Source organism: Tympanuchus pallidicinctus, unplaced genomic scaffold (genome assembly GCF_026119805.1).
Source record: "Tympanuchus pallidicinctus isolate F22 unplaced genomic scaffold, pur_lepc_1.0 scaffold3, whole genome shotgun sequence".
Taxonomy (NCBI): Eukaryota; Metazoa; Chordata; class Aves; order Galliformes; family Phasianidae; genus Tympanuchus; species Tympanuchus pallidicinctus.
This window is the reverse complement of record NW_026294747.1, coordinates 99327890-99352017: the sequence shown is the minus strand read 5'-3', so window position 1 is coordinate 99352017 and position 24128 is coordinate 99327890. Positions and strand designations below refer to the sequence as shown.

Genomic DNA, 24128 nt, shown 5'->3' with positions numbered 1-24128 from the left:
GAAAGACTTCTTCCAGGACTCCTGAAAGAAGGCAACTTTACTGGTGTGGCTATGCCGTGTTCTACCTCAGGTACAGCAGCTCTTTGGAAAGATGTAACTCACTGGTCATGTCAGTCAGTACTGTTTGCTGCTCCCTGTCTGATCTTTTCTGCTTTTTGGGTCTATTGTCCCCCCCAGGAACAATATGGGAATGACCACAGGTCCCTATCCATGACCAGAGTGCCATGGTACAGGGCAGTGAATCAACAGTCAATTCTCAGACAGCTTCACAGCACTGCTCTGACCAGAGATGGTAAGGCCCAGCACAGGGAATTACTTGAACCTTCCACTCCCATGGCAGTGGTGGTTGGTCCTCAAGGTGTTTTAAGACCAGGCCCATTTCTAGGATATTATGTAAGGCTTGGATCACTTAGTGTGAATAAACAGTGACTCAAAAATAAACTGTGAATGTGGTGTGCGGGGGTAGATGACTTCTAGCAGCAAACAAAGCAGACTTTAGATATTGAGACAAGGTGTTTCTCCCCTGGAGGATGTCATTTGATTCAGCCTACGCTGGTTAAACTTTTAGAGAAGACAAAATATACTGCAAAAGATTAAGAGCTAAAAAAACATTTAAGCACAAAAGCAGGGATGGCGTTGAGGCCATACAGAGAGAGCACTTCTTTTTTGCTTGTAAACACAGCACTGGTAGTTTAACTGAATGAAATGGAAACAAGTGCATAATTATAGAATCATAGAATCATAGAATCACCAAGGTTGGAAAAGACCTGAAAGATCATCCAGTCCAACCGTTCACCTATTCCCAATAGCTCCTACTAAACCATGTCCCTCAACACAACATCCAGCCTTTCCTTGAACACCCCCAGGGTCGGTGACTCCACCACCTCCCTGGGCATCCGTTCCAGTGCCTGACCACCCTTTCTGAAAAGTAATACTTCCTCATGTCCTCCTAATGAAGAAGGAGGAGCTGGGGCTGACTTTGGTGACTTCCTAATAACTGCCTGGCAAGCTGGCATAGCTGATCACTAAATGCCGTCAATCTTTTTCAGACCACAGTCAAGGAGTAAAGAGGACACAGTTCACTCAGTTGGGCATGCTTGCAGAGCTCTGAATGCTTGAGGCTTTCCAAAAAACACTGCTTTTCCTCTTCTCATCTCAGCATCTTTTCACCTCTGTTTTCTTCTAGACTCTGAAATTTATTTGCCAGTCTAGTTCTTACTAACTTCACAGTGTTAACCAAGAAGCAGAACTTCAGCTAGTTTTTATTTTATTTATTTAGTTATTTTAACGTAGAGGAAATACATTCTAAGGATTTCTGGTAGTTTTTGATCTCTTCCTTCCAATGCTGAACGTTGTACTGGGTGAAACACAAAAACAAAAAAACAGAAAAAAAAAAAAAAAAAAAAAAAATCAACCAGAAAAAAACCCACAACAAATCTGCCTTGGGAAAAAAAATCAGTATTGGCTGGCCCTGTGCCTTGATCCTATGACATATTTCACCTCCATTTGAGGTGATATTCCATCTGAGTATCTTGTGATTGGAAGACTCATGGAAATGCAATCAAATTATTTTAGTGTATATGCAATTCACACTCTTATAGCCAGCTATGGGCATCCCACAGAAATAAATCAAATAAATCTGTACAATGGGAGAAATTCATTTTGCTCCGAAGATATGCAGAGCTGACAAAATATGTCTGAGACCTCTACTAAATTAATGTATCATGCATAGCAAAGAGCTTGGAGAAACAGTAACAATCAATACATTGAAGACAAAATATCCAAACCAGAGTGGTAAATTTAAGTGTCCCTAAAGCCACTTTACTTATGCAGCAAGTCTGACAGGCCTGTAGAGCTTTTATGGATGCAGCCTTGTCATACCTGAGATTTTCACAACCTTCCTTAACAGGCTTACTGTAAGATCAGGAAGATGTCAGTAAAGGGAAGAACAGGAGAGTGCTTCCAAGGAAAGGTGGAAGGCAGTCCCATCTTATATCCTACCAAGCTGCTGTGGACTTTCAGTTTGAAATATACAGCCTCACTCCCAGTCATGAATATGTGTGCATCTGAATGTTTCAGAAGACCTACAAGCTCACCTTACTGGAGTTGCATAGCTCTAGCTTGCTGTATGATTCTTGAAACACTGGTCAGCTTGTTTTGCAAGTAAAACACATAGAATCACCATATGGAATTTAAATTTCCACTAAAGAACAAAAATGCACCTACCCATTGTGGTTGTTCAGTAAATCTCCCTAGCAGGACCCAACTGTGCAGTGTTTCCTTTCTTGAGCCTGAAAAGAGCCTGAAACGATACCCATCAGAGAGGTAAACTGCCCAAACTGCTTGTTTCAATTCAGGCTTTGACTCAAAACCCTATTGACACCATTATAGCTGTCAACATTTGATACACAATACACAAATATATTTTAGCAGATGGAGAGGAATGGAAATAAAGCCAATATGCCGTTGAGGCTCGGTTCAGAATTACTGGGAGGAAGAGAACTGGAAGAGGAGGGGTGCCAAGAAGGAAGTAGAGCAGAAACAGGGAAAGGAAGATAGGAAGGGAGGAAAAATCACTGCCGCCCAGTTCTGCTGAATCAAGCACTGAGGAGTAAAAGAAAAATAAACAAAGCTTTTCTTGCTGCAGCAAACGATTAAGCCTTGCTTTTGCTCTTTGTATGAAGCTCCCTCTGAGATTAGCAAGTGTAGACAAAAGGCGATGTGTTTGCTTAGATTCACACCACAGCCCCTTCTTCACTGCTGCATGGAGTTTGTTCTCCTCCACAGGATGAACGGGATGTCCCTAATGTCACCAACAGCTCAGATAAAACAGCCTGCTAACCAGCCATTTTGAATTAATAAGAGTAATCCACATTATAAATCCAATAGCTCTATGGAAGTTACAAAATGGCACTAAAGTTTTGATAGGGTTTTGTTGTAACTAAAAATTATGGTCCTAGATTAAACAGATGTGTGATGCCACCATTCATCACTCTGTGAAGGAATGAGTACCTTTTTAAAAAAACTCAGTTACACAGCAGAAACACATATAGTAGGGACAAACTGACAGCAAAATAGTCCTTCCAGCCTGCAAATGGAAACCATATCTCTAGAATCTAATAGAATGACAACTGGATTTCTAGAGTCTGATAAAAAGATATCGGAAGCCAAGGAGGAGAGTAGATGTGTGAGCAAAAGGTAAACTTCAGATTTTGCAGTTGAGGGACCAGGATACCAAGAACTTACAGTTCAACATGTGTAAAACAGGCCCATAATGTGATTTTCAGTACCCCTAGACATTTTCTAAAGAAGAACCTCTACGAATTCTCTACCTATCTTCTGTTCCTACAGTATTTATGAACTGAACATGCGCACTTCTTTTCTTAGACAAAGGTGATTTTTCACAAATTGTCTGCATTTAAAGGACAAGTATATCAATTCACAACATTCACTATTCTTGTGCTTTTCTTTCTTTCTCCAAGTACAAAAGAAGAATCAAAATTTAATATTCAACAGTCAACTTTTTTAGGGGATCCTTTTTCATGACATCTTTTATGTTTCAGAGCTTTGGTAGCTCCATTTTTATAGCGCAAACTGGTTTGCCTACTTTTGGTCTCAGATTCCTGTGCACAAGCATAAGTCTGACAAACTTAATTTGTGTTAAGAAATAATTTTATGTTGTCATAGAAACCTGTGCAAGATGATCCAGGCATGAGCAAAAATGTAACAAAGGTACACTGACTGGTGCTTCTGCCAATGAAATTCCCCTTGTTTGTGTCCCACTAGTAATTTCCCCACATCCTATGGCAAAAAGGGCAAAAGGATCTCATCTTCACAGAATCACAGAATCACAGAATCATAAGGGTTGGAAGGGACCTCCAGAGATCATCGAGTCCAACCTCCCTCCCAGAGCAGGTTCCCTACAGCAGGTCACACAAGTAGGCATCCAGGCAGGTCTTGAACATCTCCAGAGAAGGAGACTCCACCACCTCCCTGGGCAGCCAACCTCCCTGGCCATCTCATCTTGTCTGCTGAGAGGAACAATTTGCCTGAAGAGTGACTGCAGTGCCTTAAGGAGGCCACACTTCCCTGTCCAAAAGAGCGTTTGTAGCCAGTACAGTTATGCCATGGGGAGAAAATTAATGTTTTCTTTCAAAAAAGAAACAAAACTGCAATAGAAATCCCCAAAACTAATTGCAGAGACCTCCATGATACCACAGAAAGAAGAGAATGCCTTGCTTCCATTATGCCAGGGGTCTGCTTCCATCAGCAGGAGTGAATTATGCCCACATCTTAATGTTTGCACAGCTCTTGTCATCCAGAAACAAGTTTTATTTCCATCAGAGAATACATCTAATGAATGGAACAGTAACAGGGAGAAAAAGAATCAATGAACATTGGTCATCATGACAAGTTTGTGTCCAGTTGCTTCACCCAGCATGCCTTGCCATCCTAATGACTCCCTACCTGATATCAATGGACACTTTTGGAAATTTCTGGGCAACGAGAGCACCGAAACTGTGCTGCAACACCTGCACTCAACCTCGGCCATCAGAGACATTTACAGCCAAGACTTGCGACAGCAGTGAATACCTCTTATCCTTGCCACTGCTGCCATCAGACTGACTCAACTAGATTCTTTCCCAGGGGAAATCTCGGTACATCTGCTAGCGCTGATTTGGCTTTCAAAAGGCTTTCAGCTAAAAGGTTATTGCTGTGGCTCCATGGCCTTTCAAAGGGCAAAAGGGCAAAAATATTACTGCAAAAAAGTCAGAAAATCTGTAACATTTTGTGCAGACTTGGGAGTCCCTCTAAGCAATGACTGGAAGAAGAGCAAAAGGATTCCCGTCCACAGTGCTCCTCTGGTGCAATTAGTACTGGAAACACTCCAAAAAGACAAGGACATGGATACATTACAGCTTCTTTTTGCCCCTAATGCTAATTAGTTGCAATATGTCAATAATTAGAACAGAGTTTAGTGAACAAATATTACCTCTTTTTCTGATGCTGTATAGTCCAGAAATTTTATTTTTCCCTTATTATTTATCATTTGAAAATATTTCCCAATAATGTCTCCAAGACCTTTTTGATTTGAAGCTTGCTCACGTGCCTTTTGCAAGTGTTAGAGACAGAGACAGGTCTGGCATCGCTTCTGATTCTTGATACGGTGAAAGCAGATTTTAGTGCTGGGTGTGCCACTGAATTCCAAACTGATATTTTCCAGCGTTCTCTGTAAAATGCATTTTTGTGGGCTATCTGTGCAGCTTTACCTTTGCTAATAAAGAAAAAGAAAGTCAGAACACAAGGGACAGGAAGACAGCTGAAGTATACTAGTGTAATGATTTATGCAGATATTGGTAGGCATTTTTGACAGGAGTCTAGTTACAAGAATCTGAATAGAAAGCCTGATTATTTCCTTCTTTTTTCAAGAAAAAGGTGAATAGGGGATGGAAAATGAACATAATTTAATTACTGTTGTTATTATTGCTGTTAGATTGTAACTGCCTATCTGCCACTTCCCCCCTATGTGCATATATACACATCTCTTTTTATGTTCACTGCCTGTCCATAGCTTCTCTTATATATGCATCTCGTTATGTCTCATTATCACATCTCATTCCCATGCTCTTTATAGTGCAAAACAAGGTGTGTATTTGGCTATGAAAATGCTGGAGGGGGTGTGTGCATTTTGCATGGGAGATGCTGCATTATCATGTCAATCATTTCTCCTTCTCTTTCTTAGGCTTTGCAGATGAATCCTGGATGTGCCCCAGCTGGAATTCCGCTGGCACTGGAGAAGCTCAGATTTAGACACCACATTCTCAGCCCAGGTCCACTGGCTGTGATTCATATCCTGTTATCAAACAGGGACCCAACGCTTTCTTTCCAACATGCTGAAAATCTGGTTTAGAGATAAGCACATTATGTGGGTTGCTAGGAAAGGATTGTCTTTGCCAGTTGAACCTCTACTCTGAGATCTCTTTTTTTCCTTTCCCCATAGGAAAGGCTGCTGCCTATTGTCCAGTCCAGCTACTGGAAAATGGGTAGAGGGGGACCACAGGGATCTAGCTCATTATTATGCACCCACTGATGCTGGCTGGGCATGCAGCTTCTACATGTCCCCCAGGCTCTTGCAGCAGCCTGTGCTCCATCAGTGTGGATACGCTCAACTTTACCATACAAATGAAGGGACACCCCAGCCTTGCAGCTGCAAGGAGGGGCAGTATCTTTAAAAAGCAGGTGTAAGCACAGCACAAAAAAACAATTTCAGGGAGCTTATGCACCAGTTAAAATTCATACTGGTCAGGCTGGATAACACATATCACCATACACTAAAAAGAATTCATTCAGGGCAAGTCATTTACATCGATACATTGCCTGGAGCACGACTGACGTATTTGCAGAGTAGTGTATCAGCAAGAAGCTGGGTTGTGATGAGCAGACAGATTACAGTGGTTGACTGAAGATGATCTCCCATTTGCTTGCCCACCCGTGACTCAAAAGCCATTGCTCTGTGGGATGCATACATCATGCTTTTAGCTGGGTTCTGTGCCCAAATCTCTGCTTTGCCCACATACAGGGACCAGCATTTCCTTCACAATGAAGTAGTCTGGGCTGCAATCTGAAATCTTTGTGTTGCTTACAGCACCACCGGTAAGCTATGGAGAACCATTCTGCCCTATGACCGTTTTGAGTGAGGAGAGCACTTTGGCCCTCTGGTTCACTGGAAAAGGAGCATGGAGCAGCTGGGATTAGTATAGTGCTGAGGTCTGTGGGATGTACTGATAGCCACACATATACATATACATATATTGTACAAACAGACTTCAGAATTACTGCCTGCTGGGCAGAACAAGAGGAGCTAACCACCTCTAGATCCTCTTTGATTTGTGGCAACAAACAACCCCACTTTTCTTTGAAAATCAGCATAAGGTTATATTGTGTACATGAGTTGTTTTCTATCCCCTCGGTTCTCTCGGCGTCTGAGATACGTTGCACCTGCTGGAAGATGTAGAATACATCTCAGCCTCACAATAACAACTGTGCTTTGAGAACTGTCCTTAACCAGCAGAACTGGGAGGCTGGCATATGGAAGATATGGAAGATATGGAAGAAGAGGACGGGGAAAAGATCTTCTGCTCTGTGTGAGAACCAAGAATTTGGAATATATTTCAGCAAACATTAACCAATTGACCTTCCTGCTGGATATGTGCTGGGCTGTGGCCTCATTGAGAGATTCCAAATTAATCACACGCCTCTTCAAAAGGTGTCTGAGGGAGGTTTCTCTGCAGAGACTATTGATGTGCTTCCAGCTCTCTTGGACTCTCTGGTAAGTATAATGGCAGGATTTTTAACATGTTACAAAAAGGTGAAGTTTAAACACAATTTCAGCACCAGTCTGGCTAAATCTGTCTCTCAATCAATCTTGTTCCACTGCCTCCACGATCAAACCATGCACAGAAGAGCCTTAAGAACTGAAATAATGAAATCCCAAAGAAGTGCAGCTTCTAATGAAAACAACAGGGCTGATAATTAAACTTCTAGCAACAATATGAGCTGGCAGTCAACTCAGCCAGCAAATAGAGAGAGAGAGACCAAATTCTGTGCTGTCTTTGGGACTGATCAGCCTTAATGATCTTTCACCCTACCAATTAATATGGGCTGAAAGGTTCTATTCTGGCAGCAGGCAAGGCTGTTTCCAACTGGCACACTCCTCCTTTCTCCTTGGAGTTTCCCCTGGTTGATTTTTAAGAAGCCATTTGATATAAAACCCTGTGTTTGCCTCTGGGCTCCCAGCTCATTCCTATCTCATTACCTCAGTTTTGATACCCGCAAGACATTCTAATAAGAATTAATTCCCTACCTGTGAAAGCCCTAATATGCACCGCACAGTGATGTTAATGAAAAACAGTACGTGCTGTAGTATTTGATTCCCGAGCCCTTGTGATTAATTGTGACAGCAGCAATAACAGTCAAACATTTACTTTATGTCAGCTGCTGATTGACAAAATATTCATCTAATATTATTCCAGTATAGCTCATACCTTTAAATCCTCAGGTGAATTCAAATGTGGCTCCTCTAGCCAATACAATCTCTACATAATTAATTGTACCTGGGACCCATTTTTTAAGATACACCCAGCTGTATGAAAACTTGCAGAGTGTTTTTGCAGAAATGGTTATTGCATGCTCTGGGCTTCATTGTTTTGCTTAGCAGCCTAACATCACTGACTTTTATTTTTGTAACTGGCATTTGCGTAAGTTGGACTACGACTTCTGTAAGAGCTCTGCATATCCAAAGCTCTTATTATCACAAGGATCCAGTATAAAATATATTGACCTTCTGTGCTTATTAAGGTTCTTTTAACTTGCACTTTGAGCTGCTTGGAATTCATGAAGTGTTTTATCCTGACAGGATGATAAAGAGGTAGCGAGCAGAAGGGGATGAACTGAATCAACAAGAGACAAAGTGAATTACAAGTTGCCCAAACAATCAGGCCAGATAGCTGGAAATCAAGGGCAAGCTTCCCTCTGACCTGTGCTGCTTCTCTCCAAGCACTGCTTCTTCTTTCCAGCTTCTTCTGGGAAGAAATTCTTCATGTGAGTATTTTTGGATTCACCAACATAGTTTTATTAGTTTTTAGAATCCTTTTTTGGTTTTGTTTTTTTTTTCCTAGCCCTTGCAAAAAGCCTTTAGTAAAACCAGAAGCGCTTTAAGATTTCTCCTTCAATCTCATGAATCCAAGGCAGGGTCTGAGTGTGGGTAGCAGAGGCACGTCAGCTCAGTGGGTTACACTTTATGACAACTACATGTGGACGTTGTTGGACAGAGCAAACTACCGGATGAGCAAGCACAATTTCAGTTGAAATATGAAGCCTGAAAGGGTTCTGGAAATAACTATTTTCAGATAGAGGAAAGGAGGAATACTCAAAATATAAGAGGAATATGTCAGGGAAAAAAAAAAAACAACAAATAACAAAAATAAAAGCTCTTTAATTCCAGGTATTTTTTTATATTTGCGGATTTTCTAAAGCATTGTTTTCCCCTACCATTGCTGATTAAAACACTGAGCTCCACAACCACATTTACATTTTCCTTTGTCTCTGAGGACAGCCAGTTTGAGTAAGCTGCTCACAGCCAAAGCCTGAAGAATAAGAGAGGAACATGCATGCGGTGGTGGATGAAACATCTCCCTGCTCGTGTCCCCAGGCCGGCAGCTGAGGGGTTACAGGCTGGCAGCAGCTTGGCTTCACTCGAATTTGTTGAGCTCTCCACACCCCTCCAACAGCTCCAGGCTCTTGGAGTTGGGATTATAGCCATCACTGACTAGTATCATACTGAAAAAGCACTGCTTTTTATATACTCTGCAACGTCCCTGAAAGCTTAGGAACTATTGTCAGCTGAATGTATTTATATTAATGTCCAATCGCTGCACCAAATATTCTCTGTAAAGTCACCTTTCACATGTTAATGTGCTTTGGGTCATCCTGAAAGCAAGAAGGGGAAGGTTGGACAAGGACATGATATGGCGACACCAACATTGAAGTGTTCTAATTCAATTTTATTACCACACATTTAGCAATTTTTGTGCAGGTTTTTAAATTTCATCAGGCCATCTTCCTAAATTCCTGCATTCCTTTCCTTCATTTTCTTTCCCTTTCCCCTTTTCCTTTCCCTTCTTCTGTTCCTTTTCCTTCTTCTTCTCTTTCTCTGTTCTTTCTCCCTTGTCCATCTCCTTCTCCCTCTCAGTCTCCTTTTTGTTTTCCCTTTGTTCTCACTATTTCTCCCCTTCATCTTAGTCTAGTTTACATTTTTTATTTTTACTATTCTATCACTTTTTATTTCAAGAGGATACACAACACGTGATACAGTTTTGCATGCTTTTACTCCTAATGATATACACAGGCCAAGTTTTGCACCCTACAAAGTTGGGCGTATCGTTCTGGCATAATTCCACTGATATTAACGGAATTTAAACTGACATCAGACTCCAACCCTACATTTTAATGCTTGATTAGCATGGTCTCAGCTGTGAGACAATTTGTCTTTAGACTACACTAAGCCCCCATTAAATCAGAAAAAGAATGTTTCTGAGTGAGCATGCCAATCATTACGGCTTATCTAGTGAAAGATGCCACATGCTTTCTCCTGCTCTATCCTTATTTCTGACAGCTACTTATGCTTCTCATGGTCTAATTGGGCCTGCCAATCCTCCCTGCTCATCCCAATCTGTCCAGCCCAGATGCACAAGTCTGAAATGTTTTTAAAATCTGCATATGGTTGCTGATTACAAGAAATGGGAAAAAAATACAGCCTAGATGTTGTGATACGTTTCCTTCTTTGGGATTCTATTTGTGCTCAAGACAAATATAAGAACTGCAAAAATTAAAAGAAGAAATTAAAATTAAAATTAAAAGAAGAAAATGCATCTTAATACTTGGGCTGTCTGGCTCTGGGGGTGGGAAGGGTACTGCCGGCAGATGAAGGCCATATTTCCTCCTGAGGCTTGCACTCACAAAACAGCCAGGGCTAAACCCTCCCATTTGTTGCTTGCTGTGCTGTGAAAGAGGAGGTGAGAGGTATCTCAGGTAGCACCAAGTGGCAGCAGATACTGCTTGCAATGTGCTGCAGAGCCCAGCGCACAGCTTCTGGAGGATCTCATCAGGAGTGCCTGGCAGGTCAGGACCCGCTCTGTCTTCATGCAGAGAAACAAGAAGTGCCCTGTTCTTGGGAAGCCACTTGATGAACAACAGGATTCCCTCTGTGGAGCACACCTCTGCCAGCTGCTGCGGAACCTTATTGCTGCAGCTTGCCAGGAGCACGCTGGCATTTGGGCTGCAGTGTCCCAGCGAGGCTGGCAGAGCTCACACGTCCCCCTGGGACAGGAGCCAAAGCTTGGGATTCAATGGGTAAAAAAGCCCATTGATCTCAGAGCTTTGGGATCTGTCCTTTTCCTCTTCTCCTTTGAGGATTTATCCATTGCTTACATGCATATATCACTTCTGAAGCATATGGAGCACTTGGTTTTAATCTCAAATTTCCCTGGTGACGGGAGGGGAAGTGTGCTGGCAGCTGGCACTGAAAAATACTCATTATTCTGTACACTACTATCGCTTTTTACTACCCCAAGAAAGATAAAAATTGCAATAAAAATGCACAGTTTTTTTTTTTTAATCAGCCTTTGCCTGCCCTTAAAGGCACAGTAAAATATCACAACGTGCAATTTTTATGTGTGTATGGAAAAATGATGAGAAAGTATCAAAATGGGAAGTGAAAGAACAACTAAAAGACACTGTTAAGTGAACGATCCTTTTTAGAAAAAGCTCAGAAGGAGGGATTCTGATTTAGCAGGGGGCTGGATTCTCTTTTTGAACTGGAAGGTAAAAACATCTTAGATTTTCATTCCACTCCAACACCTTTTTGCTTCTTTGTTTCCACCATGGCTAGTGCAATTTTTTCAGCACTAGATGTCAGTGTGGACATACGATACCAGCCTGCTTTGCATTTTTCCATTCACAAGAGAGGAAGTAATGACATTCAGAGTGAAACTAAGCCTCCCCAGCCTCATGATGTGCTTCCTACAAAACAGGTCTCTTCTTTCCCATCTGACCTCCACAAGGAAGCCGTACAATCTCATACTGTCCTTGTTTTGGTTTTGTGTGGCTGCAAAAAGGCCCTCCTCATTTTGTGATCACATCACAATGGGTTAAAGAGGACTTTGTGACTCCAGGGGAAAAGCTTTGTTTAGGAAGGAATAGTGACAACTAAAATGTTCTGAATGATCCTGATAAATTGTGACCTTCCTAAGGAGGAGATATCCAGGTGCTCTACACGGTTAGCTAACCCTGTAACCACTGCACTCATCCCAAAGAGAACCTACCGTGAGGCTGTCTGTGCATTCCCATCACCTAGAAGAATGTTTTATCATCTAGAAATGGCTTGTTACATCAGACTGTTACAAGAACTAACTTTAACTGTTCCAGTTCTAACTTGATCCTGACATTTTCTAATTAGTGAACTGAAACCAGCTAAGAGCAGAGAAGCCTACCAGGAAGTTTGTGCTGGGCTTCCGAAGTGGTAAAGGGTGCTTTTACTTTCTACTATTGTTTATGGAACATTTTGTTTCTTCAAAAATTGTTAAATTTGGACCCTTGAATCCAAATCATGAATGTCCCCATGCTTTTACTGGAGGGTCTCCCTCACTCTGTAAGCAGCAATTGAAGACAAGGACTCGACTTCTCCTGCTTCTGGGAAAGTACATATCAGCAACAGAGAGGAAGAAGTGGCTTCACAATTCCCTTCGTTCTTCTCTTACTTTCACAGGTTCTGTCTTCTGCCAAGTGGATCAGAGCCAGCACAACAGATGGAGTCTTTTACACCACCCTCGTGCCTGCTTTACACCAGGCATGGTGCGCAGCAGCCCAGGCAGAAATGCTTCTGGCAGAGCACGGGAAGTGGAGCCCTCTGACATTCCTCCTGACTCAGTTCAGTTGCAGCCCTGATCTAGGGCTTCAGAAAAGTCCAGTTACATGCTTCTGCTGTCTTCCTTACGCACTCCTTAATAAAGCATTACTCTGATACATATACTAGTAAACCTTGCTTTTAATATACCTCGAAGTCTTTACTGTCCCTGTGACCTCAGTGCAAGGAGTCACCAAAATGCATGCAGGACTGCCGAAGCAGCTGGGCTCAAAAGCCCTTTGAGGAGCTACCTGGTATGTTCTTGTTTTTCATTGTTAGGCTTATCAGCAGCAGGTTGTAAATAGAAGGATACGAAAGATTAAAAGAACAATACTTCTCTGATTTAAAACTATCAATTGAAAATACTATCTGTGCAAAAATGAGGAAAAAAGATTTTTTTTCTCCTGGATTCTGAAAGATTAAGGTAATATTTGGCAGACAATACAGAACCTGAAAGAATACAAATGGTATTCGGCAAATCTAATGTCACATGGCTCTACTGCCTGCTCTCATTGCTACATATTTTGTTTTGTTAATGTTTCTGTAATTTCCATTTACTCACCTCTGTCTGTAGATGCCTACCATTCAAGCAATTAGCACTGCCAGTGAAAGATGTATCCTGTAAAAAAGCTTGTCGGCCATCAGCCTCTGAAGACTGATTTACCTGTGTAATATCCACAATGTCAGGACTCAGAGTGCTTTCTTTATTAGCCATTATGAATTGTTCAGACAGAGCTTTCTGTAAAGCCAAATGCTTCTCTAGGTGCAGAAGGGATTCATGGTCTGGCACTCTGAACTGCAAGACGAGGCAATGTGATTCAGGAATATACTCTGAAAGACGCCTATTATTTCCCTCTGCAGAAATAAAGAGGACTGAAGCCATCAACAGTCCTCCCCCAACTCCCAAATCCACATTCAGCTGGCATTTCTGGGCACTGATATACGAGAGCTGAAAACAAGAGAGAGTAAACATACTTCCCATCTGTTAGTTTGTCCTCCACCCCCTCTCCTTAGAAATCGCAGAAACAGAAGAATCAGCTGGATGGAACCTTTACAGGTCAACTTATCCACCCCCACATTCCCACACCCACAGATCTGTGTATTAACACCCAAATAAACATAGATTGATGTCAGCTCATTTATGAATCAGTGCAAGTGCACGGGCACTGCCTAAGTCAATTTGTCTTCAGTTATTCCTTGAGCACACAACAAAATGGTCTGCACTGCAGCTTCTGAAGAAAGATAGCACAAGGGGGTGTAGGTGCACAAAAGGTTTGGAAGCATTTGATGTAGGTTACATGCAAAGCTCATAAAAAAACCCCACCAAACTAACAAGGAGAACTGATGCAGTTTATTACAGAACCAGTAACTAGCCTGATGATGTACTCAAATGGAGTTCAAATGGAATAATTCCAAGTCTGTTCAGCCTGGAGAGGGCTACGGAGTGACCTCATTGTAGCCTTCCAGTACCTAAAGGGAACCTACAAACAGGAGGGGAATCAACTCTTTAGGGCAAGGGGAAATGGTTTTAAGTTGAGGGAGGGAAGATTTAGGTTGGATATCAGGGAGAGTTTCTTTACCAAGAGAGTGGTGAGGTGCTGGAACAGGCTGCCCAGAGAAGCTGTGGATGCTCCGTGTCCCTGGAGGCGTTCAAAGCCAGGTCGGATGGGGCCCTGGGCAGCCTGGTCTAGTATTAAATGGGAAGGTTGGTGGCCCTGCATGTGGCAGGGGGGTTGGAGATTCATGATCCTTGAGGTCCTTTCCAACTCAAACCATTCTATGATTCTATGATTCTATGAAATGGCAAGTTCTTAAGAATGGCATCTCATATTAGGTATAGTTACTATGGTACACTGTGGCTACAATAATACAACCCTGTAGAGTGGCCTAGAAATTATTATGGAGAATACATTTTCTAATAAAATTATTAGACTGAAGTGTATATCTTATCGTGCTACTTCAGAGCACATAGTAATGGAATGCACAGCACAAATTGCCATTTCTTCAAGTAAATTATTTCCACATCTTCTTCTTGTGTAAATAGTCAATTGGTATGTCAAGTCAAAGTCAATTTATTTTTAAGACTAAGTAAGTTATCTTTCCTGTGAACATTAGCTTTCTGCATGGGTAACTTGTGTGTACAAAATACAGCATATTGTTTACAGTGTGATAGAAACTTCAGAAAAGCATAAACTTCAAACACGAGGCAGAAGGTTTTAAACAGAATCTTCCTAAAACAAGGACAAACTTCCTCACAGTAAAAACGTAAGTAACCACACATTTCCAGCATAACTTTAGGACCCAAACCTTAGAAGACTTTCAGAGCTGCTGAGTTTTTTAATCCATGAAGACTCATCACAGCATAGAGCAGGACTGTTTTTGCTGCGTTGGTATAAGTAGATGCATAGATTTTCACAGGAGTAAAGTCAACATGAGCAAAGTGTTATTCAATGCAAGTGAAATTCTAAGATATTGGATAACAAGGTCTTCTACATCTCTCAGCATACCAGCTGGTTTACACTGCTATCAAAATGCTTCACAAAAAGATGCCTGCCATAGGTTTATGTGTAATTCACGGTCATGTGGACAGGGTAAATGAGACCTGTTTCATTTAGCATACAGATGTGAACATATCTGAGGAGAGTGTGGTCTGCCAGATGGCTAAAACTACCTGCAGATTCAAGGCTTGTGTACTTTACACAAGTCTTAATTTAAAGGGATAAAATACTTCTGTTTTGCTTCCTCTATGACCAACCAAACACTTCAACAGTTTCTGTTTTCAGTATCTGTGGGGAGCCGCTGTGTGGTTGAGTTTATTTTAAAGACCTGAAATATACAACAACGTAAAAACATCATTGTTCTTTCCCAACCACAGTGTGCACTCCTAGTTTGGTATCTGATCAGAAAATCCCCAAGCCCGATTAGAAGCCTACCTTAGCTATTGGAAAATTAACTGTGTGCTATGAGTTTATACAGTGTTTTTACAACTCTTCTTTAGAAATGAGTACGTGGTCAGTTCTGAATAGAATTTTAATCTCTAGCTGGCCTCTTTAGTGCAGAGTCAGATGCTTTTGCCAGAGATGAAATCTTGCTTGAGACCACACTGAAATAACAGAATTATAGAATCATAAACTTTGGAAAAGACCACCTAGTGCAACTACTGACCCATCCCCTTTATGCCTAGTAACCCATGTCCCCCAGTGCCACATCTCCACATACCTTAATCTCCCTGTAAAAGACACTGAAGAGAATAGGAGGGCAGAAGGAGTATAACTCATCAGTATAGCTCACTGATCAAAATTGAGACCAGTGTTCCAAATATTTATCAGCACACATTTTCCAAGATGTGCAATAGTACGCATTCTTAGCTAGTTTTGGTGAAAAAGCAAGCTTATTGCTTTCACTTGCTGATAGACAAGGTAGTGTTACTACAGCTAAAATGGAGGCACGGGCACACAGTTAATAACAAAGAATAGCAAGTGCATGTGCCTGTCTAAATCAGTTTTTTTCTACTCTCCTGGAACAAGAAGGTTAGTTTCTACTTCATGCTTATTTAATTACGAATAAGATTCTTTAGATATGTTTCTACAAGAATAATAACAGCATTCATCCACGTAGGCCTACAGAAGTTAATTTTTATGTAACTGTGTACTTTCCACTGAGTCCTTGAAATCTGTGGAAATTTGGTCAGCAGCAACACGTTCTACTTTCTCTCTACACTGTCTCCTCTTGCCAATGATTATTTTCTGCACTGGGTAGGAAATTGAAATTTTTATGCAAACTACTTCTGGAACATATTAATAAACAAATGGGTAGAAAGTACAGTGCCAGGTACTTGCCTCTACAAGACTTAATGCTTGCAGATAGTCATTCTTTAGAAGAAATGTTAGCTTGAAAACCCAACTTTACTATTGGATATACAGAGCAAATTTCTGTATGTATTGAAAATTCTATTCGACCATTAATAAGAATGAACAGAAAAGATGGAGAAGAGAAAGCTGGCTCAGAGGCATGTCACACTGCTCTTCTGAAGATGTAGGTGTTCTCTGAGGTATGCGTCCTGTTTAGATTCACATGTGATAGTGAGATCTGCAAACATTACACTCAAACACACCAGGTGCAAAGCAAAAACAGAAGCCAAAGGAAAATAACATCTCACTGGGAATATCCATACTTTCTGAGAAGGAGGCAGGGGCTGTTCTGCTGCTGTCTGCAGCTGAGTCCTTTTCCGTGAGATACTTGATGCTGTTAGAGTTAATTTTCTGACTGTACCGTTGAATAACTCCTCAGATATCTTCAGGCCTTTTTTCCCCATTGGGTTTACTATTTAATTTTAAATTGAATAAAAGGTTATTCATAACCAAATAGGATCCATTTAATACCTGCTCAACTCATAGGATCACCATAAGGAAAATACAAATGGCAGCGTGGTACTTACAGCAATGCAGTACTTTAAAATGCTGTTTATTCTAACAGCCAGCCAGCTCCACTTGTACTCACTGGTGGAGATGCTAAGAATGCACTAACAGCTCCTAGCACACTGGCCTCTAACAGGGTGAAACAGGCAACGAGCGTTCTGCAGGCAGCAGAAATTATGAGTCATGTCTGCAACATCCTTTGCCCATGTGAATTCTTGGAATCAGGCAAAAGAGGAATTCCTATGGCAGCTTTTCCTTCTGTGGGAACATTAAGGGGATCTCTGCCTTCTACTGTTGAAATCTCTGAGATTTTACCTCCTCCACCATTCAAGCAGCTAGGTCTTCTTGCACACCAAACTGTGGGCTGCACTGTGTGAGAAAGCATCTGGGGAGAGGCTTGGAGGGGAGGCCTCCACATCTGTTCACCTCTGAAAATGGGTATTCTCGGACACACTAAAGCAAGACTTTGTATGTGAATTCAAGTATTGATCTGTTTTGCTGTATTAATCATAAAATTGTCTGAGGACTGTGCCACAGGCAGGAGTGCAGCTGGAGCCCAGCCCTGAGATGGCACACAGCACTGCCTGATGGCCACATGCCATGCGTGACAGCAGGCGGTAATCCACGGAACAAGCCGTCACCTTGTGTGGCTGACTGTAGGAATCACGTTTGCGTACATTCAGACTGTAAAACATTCAACATCGTGTACCGTTAAAGAACTAAGTATTTCTGCCCTTGACTTGTTTCACTTTGAGCAAACAGAGCCTGTTAGCCACGCAGGTACAACTCACAGGACCGGAATTTGCGGGCAGTCCTTATTCGTGTACAGCACTCAGCAACTGGGGTGCTCCTTCGAGCGAGGAAAGCGTCCACTACCCGCTCCGGCCCCCAGCCGGCCGCAGGGCTGCACCACCCCGGCCACATCGCCGCTCCGAGGGGCCACCGACCTCTGGGAGCCGCGTCAGGACAGCCTACCCCGCGCACGCCGAGACACAAACACAGACACACTTGGCGGCCGCACGTTTTATTACAACCACCGCGGCACGACGCGGGTCACACGGAGAGCCGCAGCTCGCCTCCCCGCGGGCACCGCCGCCAACGGCCGCCCCTAACGGCCGCCGCACCGGCAGGAGCTTTAACCCCTTTTCCTCCCTGGCGGCCGCGCTCAAGGAGCGCCCTCCGTTCCGACAGAGGTCCCGCCTCAGCCCCGCGAGGGGACTCCGCGCAGACGACCCCCGCGGCCGGCCTCGCCCTCAGCGCCGCCTCGCACCTCGCGTGAGGAGAGGGGCGGGCCGCTCCGCTCCAGGGGCCAACACCCCGTCGCGCAGGGGGAAGGAAGGCGAGGCGGCACGGCACCCGCCGCCAGCTCCCCGCACGGGGCCGCCCCCAGTATGGCGACAGCGTAGAGGAGCGGCTGCGCCGCCGTGCCCGCCCCTTCCCGCCTCCCTCGGCATAGCGCGGCGCGCCGCGGGCGAGCGAGCGGCTTCGGCGGGCGGCTGCCGCCGGTGCCCCACAGAGCGCGGCGCGGCGGGATGGCGGCAGCGGGGCCGAGCGGCGGCGCGGCGGCAGGCGGCAGCGTGCCGAGCGGCTCACGGCGGCGCCCCGCACCCGCCGGCAGCGGCCGCGCCGGGACCGCCAGCTGAGCCGGATCGCGGCGGGCGGCTCTCTCCTCTCGGCACCGACGCACCGAGCGACGCGTTCCCGTGCCCGGCGCCTTCCCCTCAGAAGGGCAGCGGGACCATGGGCGCGAAGCAGAGCAGCCCCACCGCCGCCAACGGCCGCACCCGGGCGTACTCAGGCGGGGATTTACCTTCCTCCAGCGGCGGCGGCGCTAACGGGACCGGCGGGCGGGCGGCGGGCGGGCGCTACCCGCACCTGGCGGCGGCGCCACACGGCGCTCCCGGCGGATCGGCGGCGGCGGCGGCGGCGGGCAGCGCGGCGGGCACTGCGCCCCGCAGCAGGTCCATGGGAGGTGCCGGCGCCGCGGCGGCCCGCTCCGCGCAGTCCGCCTTCAACATCCCCCACAGCAGCGGCCCCTACGGCTCGCAGGACTCAGTGAGCAGCACCCCGGAGGAGGGCGGCCGGGAGCGGCCCGCGGGGGGCGGCGGATCGGCCGGCGGGCCCCGGCTGGTGATCGGCTCGCTGCCCGCGCACCTCTCGCCGCACCTGTTCGGAGGTAAGGGCGGCCCGGCGGGCGGGAGGCGCGGGGAAGGAGGTTGGGGGGGCTTTGGGGGCGACCTCTCCGTACCCATCGAGGCCGGAGCCCGCACGGGCCGCTGGGGGACCGCCGTCTCCCCGTGTTTGTGAAGAGTTTTTGGAAAGTGGGGGCTGAAAACTGAAAGCAAAGCTAAGGCGGCGCGGCCGGCACGGTAAGGAGGAAGCGGAGCCTCCCGGCCGCCGACTTTAGACTTTAATAGCCGTAATCAGCGCCTGTGTAAATACTCCTGCCTACTACTTACATAATTAGAATTTAATTGGATCATGTGTCTCGGCCGTTTATTCTAAGATCGGACCAAACCCCTCTTTAGATGCTGATCGCTACTTGGCTGACGCTCGTGCCTTCGAAGCTCTCGGGTTGTGAGTTGTGCGAGTTAAGAAAAAGAGAAGCGAAAGAAAGTTGCTATTTCCCCTAAGAGAGGCACGGAGGGCAGCTGTCGGCGTTTCCCTGCGCAGGCAGTCCCGGGGTCGGTCACGTGCGTGGGGCAGCAGAGGGGCAGGAGGCGAACCGACGGCCCGGGCTCACCGAGGAGCAGAGGCCCTTTGAGAAGTGCGTTAGACCTGGAGCGAGTGGGTGCAGCTTTTTGTCTTAACAGTTGTATTTATTTAGCTGGTGTGGGGTTTGCTTTTACTGCCTGGATTCTCTCCTTTAGTTAAGAGCCTGCACGGAAGCTGCCGACAGCTCTCAGCACTGCTCATTCTAAAGGTCGCTGTTTGTGCTGGTCACACATTCAGGTGCAAGGTGACCTTTTCCAGTGGATTCATTCTTTTGATAATGCCAGTATGTATCATAGAATAATGTCTTACAAGCAGTCTGAGTACCGACCCGGCTTCCCTAACAGCTTTATTCTGGGGATGGTGGGACTAACATCAAAGTACCACATTTCCGCATTGAGATTAATGGACTCGTGCATGGCATTTGCAGCAGACTGGGCTCCCTTCTTTCCTCTGATGGGACCTGTTGGCAATTGGAGCCTGGCGGGGTGTGTAGAGCTCTGTCACATGCACACAGCTGCACTGACCTGGGGGCACCAGAGCTGTCACTGCCTGCAGCCAAAGCCATCTCCTCCCTGCGCAGTGCTGGGATGCAACAGAGAGCTGCCAAGCCCTGTCATGTTAAAGGACTATTTGCCCTGAAGAAAACTACTGCTGTCATAGCACCGAGCTACTGAATAGTAGTGCTTTGTTGCAGGGGTACTTGCTGTAGCATCAGGATAGCTTGCTAAAGGTAGGTGCTTCTTTTAGTGTTTCTTTTAGTGAGGAAAAGAAATGGGATGAGTGTTGTGAGGTTCATGCTAAGCACAAGGGAATCATTAAAGCATATAGCTTTAATGTTGTTTAGAAGAAAAACTTCTGTTTTTTTTCTTGCCCAAACATTATCTGACAGCCTGCCTTGCTTCAAGGAAGCTCTGAATTAAATATAAGTGCAGTAATGAGGAGCAATAATCTACCTAGGAAACTGGTCACATGCAAGAAGATCTCTTCAAAACAACTGTGAACTTGTTATGTTTTTTTTTAATGGCAGGTCCTAATGTGTTAATTACTGTACTATGGTTTGTCTTGTCTTTTACAAATCTCTGGAACTGTACTATTAAAGGGGATGTAGGCTGAGATGAAGCAGAGCTTATTTCTACTGGTGCAGAAGAAGCACTACCAGAGGTGTGTTCTCTTCATCTCCTCACTAATGAACAAGGAATGCCATATGCTGGGATTTTAGTAGCAAGTGTTAAAATAGACTCTCTTTAGGTGGTCATGAGATGATCATAAATCATTTTGCTTTTTGTGTTCTAAAAATCTTAGTATTTCTTGTCAGGGTTATTAACTGTTTAACTGGAATGCTGCAGTGCTTGTGAAAAAGACCTCATTTGAAACAGTCCTTTTTTACAATTTTAATGTTCTGTGATAGCAGTGACACAACCAGGTGATGCTGAATGTAGGCATCGCAGTTTAGTTGCATGCTTTTTTTTTTTTTTTTCTTCTCTATTTCTCATACCAATTAGGTACTTGGAATGCATATCCCCACTGAAGATCATAACTTGGTATCTTCAGCATAGTGAAAAATAACTGGAAGGAGTGTTTTTGACCTGACAGTAACTAGCTCAAGCTTGTCTAGGTGTGGTATCTGGCATTTAACTTGTGTGTTAAATGCAAGCTTCAAGTACCTTCCCTTGTTTTGTAACTTCCAAACAGAATTGTTTCTTTCTGTCTTGAAAACACCAAAATTAATTTGGAGAATTAGCACAATGATTCTATTCAAATTAAAAAAGTAATTAAAAAAAAAAAGAATAATTGAAGTTTTGTCTGTTTATAGTTTTAGGAATACTGCTTGACTTCACTGATCAGTGATGTGTGGGTGTTGTACTTTTTTGATTACTGTAATTAATTTACCATTAGGGAATTATACTGTATCACCATTTTCACTGAGCAGCTTCATATATAGAAGAGGAGTATATACATATTAATTCTCTAATGTAATGCATTTTAATCCATACTATGCTTATTAATGTTATTAACATACTGAATATAGAAAACATAATATTTTCGTATGTTAACATATGGGAGGATATGATGATATAGTTGCTCTGTTCCTTTGACTAGAATTGCAGTGACAGCAGCCTTGCCTAGCTCTGAGGATCTAGTGGTCCTGTCTGACCTCAGGCTTGTGTACCTCATGGTCAGGATGGAATTGAGTAAATACTGCTATGCACCCTTGTGTGTTAGCTCAGATTAACATTCACAGACAAATTGAGGCCCTGCTCTCACGAAATAAAAGAACCCCAAGCCTGTTTAAGTCTGTGCTACAAGCACTCTTGGAGTAGTGTTAGAACGCTAAGCAGAGTGAGACCCAAATTCCATGAGATCTTACAGCACTCCTAGATGTAGAGGACAAACCTACGTGTTATGTTCAAGCATTTTCTTGCAACACAATGCCAAGTTCCAGTTTCCTTTAAGGTGATAACACTGCTATCAGGAGTTTGAAGCAGTAGTCTGCCGTCTTGTTGCTCAGTGAACAGGACTTCCCTGCTTGGCCGCAAAGTAAATATTCTTACCTTTTCTTAAGACCAGCACGCTAAAGAGTTGGTCTTGAGATCCACAAGTAATTTCATTTTTTCCCCAGTTTTTCAGGGTTGAGAGTTTCTGCACAGACTGTCAGCTACTGCTGTAGCTCTAACCTGTTTTTGTCACAATCAGTTCAAACTGGAGCCTCTTTCAGAATATTCTTTGTTTTGGGTAACTGCTGAAGTGTTACTTTCTTGACTTGAAATGTTGATAGCTCCTTATATCCCTCTTGTTGTGATCTTTTTCTGGGTGATCACAGCAGGGAGAATTGTTGGTGAAAACACCTGCTAGTAATACATATAGTGCTCAGAATTGAATTGCTTCTTGAGAATGTTGCAAGAAGACTAGATTAAAAGTTTTGACATACATCTTTATCTTAAGAGTGTCTTAAGAAAAACTATGTAAAAATGCAACTGTAGATGGCTAAAATGTTGCGTGTTTGTTTTTTTTCTTCAATTTTCACATCAGTTCTTCAGTAAGATTCATTCAGAAGAGAACTTGGAAGTATTATTTGAAATCTCAGACTGTGTCTCACACACTTTCATGTGATGTATGGATAGAAAGATGTTAAATGCATAATATTAGCAGGTAGAACTGTTGACGTCTTTCAGGTCTGCTTCGAGACTTGGAGTAGGAATTTGGCATGAGGTTGCTTCTCTGTGTTATTAGGGGAAAGAAGTTTGCAGTGTTCTTCTTCAGCCAAACAATAATCATGCTTTTTCATGAAGCACACCTTACAGTGCAGAATTTACTGCCAGCCACTGACTGTAGGTAATGCTTTCTGGGTAGAACCCTTCATGTGTTTTGTAGTAGCATTTGTTTGCAATAGTAGCTAGTAGAGGTGATGACTCCAGGTTATGGAAAAAGGTTCTCTTCATCTTTCTCATACCTACGTTTAGGAGGCAAGTATCTTCTGGTCCCTTCCTTGCCCTTCTCTCTCAGAAGTACTGCTGCTTTGTGAAACCATGAGTGTGAAACTCCTAAACACTTCAGATTTTAGTGCAGATCCTGTTTTGCCAGTGAAGGTTATAGCTGTGAGGTCTTTGCCCTCTCGCTTGGGAGGAGCGTTGGGAACTGTGCTTTGCTCTGAGACTTTTGGGATGTCCTCTGTGTGTCTGTGATTGGTTTCAGGAGCAGTGAAACTTACTATTGCAGTTTGACCCTGTTATTTTGATGCTTGAGGAAGGCCCGTTCATCTTCAGTACAACATATACTTCTGTACCTTTCACCCATTCAGAATGAGGAAAGATTGTAAGGTTTTCATCTAATAAAAGCTATTGCTTTTCCAAATAAACTCTACCTTATTCTTCAGGGATATCATATGCCATATTGTGAACGTAATAAAAATAAAAATCCCATGTGCATTTTGAGATAGTTTTACTGTTGCTGTTCAAAGGTCTTCCAAGATGCAGCACGATTAAAACCAAGAGATTATGTTTGTTTTAGTGAGTTGATTAGTTTCTGTTCTCTTGGCTGCAGCAGTGACAGTCATAACCATGTCTATATGCTTCGGGAAAGGAGAGTAATAGTCATGAGAGGCTGTCTTTATTGTGCTTCTTGTAGAGGAAGGCTGAAGTGGAGTGTATCTATCCACGTATGTACACCTTTACAGAAACCAGAGAGTGAAGGAGATAGATGTGTGCCATCGCTTCAGCAGTTGCTGAACATATGGGAGGTTTCGGAAATGTATTAGCGTCCTATTAACTAAAATGTGGGTTAAAAAAAAAAATCCAATGTGCTAGGAAAGCAGTTCGAGGATAAATTTGTTGATAAGGAGCTCCTGAAGAACTGTGCTGACAGATGAGTTTGTGGAATCCGATCACCTTTCAAGGTCACACTGTCCTGCATTTAGTGAGCTCTTCTGTTATTCATGTCTACATATAGTGGGCAACATAGAGCTCCTGACAGTCAGCAGAGACATAAACTCTCCTGAGGAGCAGTTTGAAGACAAGAGAAAGAAGCAAAAAATC

At 43.8% G+C, this 24128-nt stretch overlaps 1 protein-coding gene and 1 long non-coding RNA gene across 4 annotated transcripts in view; both read left to right on the top strand.

Annotated features, from left to right (window-relative positions):
- Positions 1 to 2317: 2317 nt before the first annotated feature.
- LOC128086625 (uncharacterized) lies at positions 2318 to 13596 on the top strand. Of its 2 annotated transcripts, none has more exons than XR_008209443.1 (3): positions 2318 to 7330; positions 8417 to 8601; positions 9116 to 13596. It is a non-coding gene; the product is annotated as an uncharacterized LOC128086625 (long non-coding RNA). The 2 variants fall into 2 exon arrangements; XR_008209442.1 differs by having other exon boundaries at positions 2322 to 7330; positions 12326 to 13596.
- Positions 13597 to 18508: 4912 nt separating this feature from the next.
- Positions 18509 to 24128, top strand: part of ZNRF2 (zinc and ring finger 2) — a 55506-nt gene continuing 49886 nt past the window's right edge. For both annotated transcript variants that reach the window (XR_008209578.1, XM_052695939.1), the window contains exon 1: positions 18509 to 19057. Coding sequence is in view for 1 of the 2 variants with exons in the window: in XM_052695939.1 (XP_052551899.1) it covers positions 18622 to 19057 (436 nt within the window). In the remaining variant the exon portion in view is untranslated. The remainder of the gene's footprint in view (positions 19058 to 24128) is intronic.